This window comes from Arachis duranensis, chromosome 6 (assembly GCF_000817695.3).
Source record: "Arachis duranensis cultivar V14167 chromosome 6, aradu.V14167.gnm2.J7QH, whole genome shotgun sequence".
Lineage (NCBI taxonomy): Eukaryota > Viridiplantae > Streptophyta > Magnoliopsida > Fabales > Fabaceae > Arachis > Arachis duranensis.
Window position 1 is genome coordinate 85,463,887 of NC_029777.3, and position 4,991 is coordinate 85,468,877.

The following is a 4,991-nucleotide window of genomic DNA, read 5'->3' on the forward strand; positions in this document are numbered from 1 at the left end:
TTGTTGAGTCTTGTGTCATTACTTGTTTATCACTAAGTTTGCTCAATGAATGTTACAGAATTGGATCACAGCCTCATCAAGATTATGGACCACAAGCCTAAAGCAAAAGGAAATCAAGGAAAGGCCTCAAAGCCCAAGAAACACATGAGAAGCTCAATTTAGAAAGTGTATAAATAGGGTAGAATTTAAGTTAGAGAGAACTGGGAAATCTTTAGACACTTTAGAATTTTTCATTGTGTAATTGAATTCTGAGCTATGACTCACTAAACCCCTTTCATTGGGTTAGGGAGCTTTATTGTAATTCAATGAATCAATAATATTTTTTATCTTCTTCTTCAATCTTTTCTCTTGAATTTTGTTAGAAAGCTTCTCGATCTAATTCCATTGGGTAATTGTCTTGGGAAAGAAATTACCCATAATTGGAATCCTTCGGAACCTTGGGAAAGGAATGGAGGATTCATGCTAGAGAAGCTTTCTCACAGTGAATTGGATTGGGGTTTGGATGGATATTGTGACATGTAATCCTACCAAATTGTGGTCCATGAAGCTGTGTGGTATAATCAGTGATCGAGCTTCATCTCTTCTTATGAACATTTAAACCAAGGGATTGGGAATTTGTTTGTTTTTAGAGAGAATTGGTGAGCCAAGGGATTGGGATCCAATCATATAAGATTGCCAAGCAAAATTCAATGAATGCATTGGTTGAGGAAGAGATAAAAATGTTTTGATTCGGAGATCTCAATATCTCCTAACACCCAATGAACTCCTCTCTCTAATCTATCCTTTTCCATTTACATTCTGCAAATTTCAATTTATGCAATCACCCCAATTCCCTTTTAATTTCAGCAATTTAACTTCTCGCACTTTAATTCTCGCAATTTAAGATTCAGTCATTTCAATTCCTTGCAATTTACATTTCCCGCCAATTTACTTTATGCAATTCACACCTAATTCTTGATTCCGCTCAACTAATCAAACTTCTAATTCGAATTGCTCATTCAACCAATCCTTGTGGGATTCGACCTCACTCTATTGTGAGTTTTTACTTGACGATAACCGGTGCACTTGCCGGAAGGAATTTTGCCGTTTGTGCAATTTTGCCGTTTGTGGCGTGACATCCGCATTTTTGTGCGGTGTTCGATCCTCCAGACCTGAATCGTGGTCGTTTTCATGGTCGTCCGCCATGGTGATGGGATGATGTCCAGGTCCCCGGCAATGGCGCCAATGTTCCGAGGGTTACCTGAAACTGGAGGTCGATCTCGAATGAGATCTTCTGTGTTGGTCGATGCTAATGTGTCCGGCTGGTGGGAGACGGCCAGAGCTGTTGTGTCTGACTTATTGGACTTGCTGGTGGTGCTGATTCCTTTGTTCCCGGAGGGTGGGGGGTACCTGCAAGGGACTCCGATGCTTAAGTTAGCAAGGGTATTAAGCAGGTATTGAGTAGAATCAGAGTATGAGTTATAGTTGGGTGCTCCAGTGTATTTATAATGGTGAGAAGTGACCTTTCTAGATAAGATAAGTTAGTTATCTTATCTTATCTTATCTTTTGGGTGAGGTCAGCTTATCTTTAACGGAACCGCCTTTATCTCTGTAGGTTGGGATTGCCTCTGGATTTGGGTCGTGTTCCTCTATTTGGACCCTTTATTGGGCTTTCCTGTCGATTTGGCCGAGCTCTTTGAGAAGAGGTCGAATAGTCTGACCTGAAGAGGTCGGTCGCCTTGTCGCTAAACATCCCGGGTCGGTCAGCTCGACTCAGGGTATGAACAGCTTTCTTGTAGCTTCGTTTTCAATTTTTGGTGAAGCTTTGATTTTGCATGTTTGAAAGCTTGAATCTTTTCGAAGTCTTGTATTTGCTTGTCGCTGTAACATGTTCTTCCTGTCTTTCTTTTATGCATTGTCTTGGCTTTTCCGTTGAGGCTTTCTAGGGTTTTATTGTCGCTTGTGGTTTTTCCTGCCTAATACTTGATAAAAATCTGCGTTTGTTCCTCGCTCTGTTTGAAGATTTGCTTTTTGTCTGATCTTTGAAAAAAGGTTGCACCTTTAATGGTCTCTGCTTGGCGTGTTTGATAGAGTGCAACAATTTTTTGTATTTCTCCTTGTAGAAAGGTGTTTTGCTGTTTTTTGAATTTCTTTTTGAGATATGCTGGGATGTAAGCTTGTAGATTGATTTCTGGAAACCTTGCTTTGTTTACTGCCTCCAAGGGATGCCCTAGGACTTTTGGTTTGAGTCTTGGGGTTTTCCTTTTCTTTGTTCCATCGCCTGAGAAGTGTCGACCGAGTTTTTTTCTCCCTTCGTCCGAGATGTTTGTGGTAACCCCATCTTCTTTTCTTACTTGTAGGGTTAGTTGGCCTCATGTCTTCTCGCAATAACATTTTAGAGATGTCTTTCAGAGTTCCCGAGGGGATGTCCAATTGGCTGGAATCCCTTGTTTTGTTGTGTGTTTCTGTTGTGGACGCTGAGTTTTGCACAGAGCTGAGGAAGCGCCATAGGATTTGTGGTAACAATGCCCGTGAAGAGGATTACGAGCTTATTGCTCCTGATTCTGATGAGAGAGTTTGTTTTCCGACTTCCATTGAGAAGGAGCGTCCCTTCTTCTATGCCTATGAATACTTCTTCAGCCAGTTGAATGTTACCTTTCCTTTTACTGCTTTTGAGACCGACCTGTTGTGGTCGTGTAATATTGCCCCATCCTAGCTTCACCCCAATTCCTGGGGTTTTATTAAAATTTTTCAACTTCTCTGCCGTGAATTAAATGTAACACCTTCCCAGACTCTTTTCCTTTATTTGTTTGTTTTCGCCAAGCCTGGCGGTTCTTCAAAAAAGAAAGCTTCCTGGGTTTCCTTCAGGTCCGCCCAGGGCCACAAAGTTTTTGCTATGTATGATGAGACCTTTAAGGACTTTAAGAATTACTTCTTTAAGGTTCGCGCTGTCGAGGGGCCTGCCCCTTTTTTCTTGACAAAAATGATGAGCCTTCTTTCCCTCTAGAGTGGCCAGCGTGATTTTGTTGTTGTTCTTGAGGATCTGTGGGGGAAACCATCCCATCTTGATACAAAAAGGTTTTTGAATGACCTGTCCTTGTTTGAACTGTTTTGGGTACTTGTCTGACTTGTCTCTTATACTTGTTTCTTAATTTTTTCTTCCTTTTGTTGTAGCCGTAACTCTTTGCTGTGGCTAATTCTGTATTTGCAGAGATGTCAAAGAACAACGACTCCATGAAGGTCTTTAAAAGGGCAAAGAAGGCAACTGCTGCTCTGAACATCTCGGCCAAAGTGGCCGGCGAGGGATCTTCTCAGGTCCCAGTGAAGCCTCCTGTGCCGAGTTCTCTCGGGCCGAAGAAAGTAATTCCTACTCCTCGGTTTCATCAGGTCGATCCTCCGCAGACTTCTGCCGTTGCTTCTGGTGTCCCTCCCTTAAAAAAGCAAAAAACATCCGAGCCCTTTAACATGGATGCCCCGGACTTTGATGCTATCGAGTTTTTTGACCAACAAATTGCCCCCTATGGTGGGCTTTCCATGGACGACGTGTCTCTTCTTCAGCATCTGGATTTTATCACCAAAAGTAGTGTGAAGATGGCTCATATGGGTGCGGCTATTTTCCGAACAGTTCAGGGGATCCTGATTCATGCCACAAAATCCTTCATGGAGGAGGCCAACTCAGAATTTGATCGGATCAAGGGTCTGAAGGATGAGTTGGAGGTAAAGTTGGCGAAGGTGGAGAAGGAGCTAGAGGGTGAGAAGGCCAGCTCTATTGCCTTGGCTGCTTCTTTGAAGTTGGCTGAGGACATGGCACTGAAGCATAAGGATAGCTATGTCTCAGCTTATAGGGAATTGATGCATCTCCATGATGATTTGGAAACTGCTCGGGTTAATTATGGTGAGCTTCAGGGTCACCTTGTGGGCAGCGTAACTGCCGCCTCTGAGAACCTGATGGAGCAGTTCCGGATTGTTGCTCCTGATGCCGACTTGACTCTCATAAGCCTGGACAATGTTGTGAGGGATGGTAAGATTGTCCCAGATGACCAGGATGATGATGATGCTGACCCTCCCCCAGTGCCTTCTCTTAAAGTGTCGACCTCCTCAGTTCCTCCCGTTACGTCCGATCCGAATTTCCAGATTCTGAACCGGGATGATGAAACTGTAGATGCTGTGCCTATTCAGACTTGCCATCCTTCTCCCCGTACTGATGCTACCAGGAAGGCTCCAGATCTTGGTTGATCTCCTTTAAGTATTTGTGTAAATAGCCCGGTTTGTGGGCTTTGAACTCTTTTTTGTGAATGATGTTTTATTGACTGTTGATACTCCAGTTGCTATTTTTAGCAACTTTATTTTGAAAACAAAATGGTTTCTCTGAGGTTGATTTTGGTGGCCTCTTGAAGCCTTATCATACTATGCTTTCATTGTGCTTTAGCAGGGTATCTATTGGAATCTTGCTGCTTGGCCATTTTAGATTGCTTTATTGTTTGTAGCTTGGATCCTTTTGAGGTCGTGACTGTGGGAGGTCCGACTTGTTTCTCGATTTCCTCGCTTTTGCTTGTATTTTTAGCGCCTTATAACCGATTTCTTTATGTTAGTCCCCTTCTAAGTTATTTTTGTAATCCTCTTTCCTGGACCTTTGTCAGGTCTCTTTAAGGGATTACTTTTATAACTTATCTTTATAGGAGACCGACTTCGTTAGGTCGATCTTTTCCTAGTTGTTTTTGTAATCCTCTTTCTTGGACCTTTATTAGGTCTCTTTCAGGGATTACTTTTACAACTTGTTTTGTAGGAGACTGACTTCGTTAGGTCGATCTCTTCTAAGTTGTTTTTGTAATCCTCTATCTTGGACCTTTATTAGGTCCCTTTCAGGGATTACTTTTACAACTTGTCTTGTAGGAGACCGACTTCGTTAGGTCGATCTCTTCTAAGTTGTTTTTGTAATCCTCTTTCTTGGACCTTTGTTAGGTCTCTTTCAGGGATTACTTTTACAACTTGTTTTGTAGGAGACCGACTTC

The 4,991-nt window shown here is 42.4% G+C and overlaps 1 protein-coding gene across 1 annotated transcript in view; it reads left to right on the forward strand.

Moving 5' to 3' along the window:
• Window positions 1–4,447, forward strand: part of LOC107494396 (uncharacterized) — a 10,047-nt gene extending 5,600 nt beyond the window's left edge. The window contains exon 3 of the mRNA XM_052263080.1: window positions 4,412–4,447. Coding sequence (XP_052119040.1) covers window positions 4,412–4,447 — 36 coding nt within the window. The remainder of the gene's footprint in view (window positions 1–4,411) is intronic.
• The last annotated feature ends 544 nt before the right edge of the window (window positions 4,448–4,991 follow it).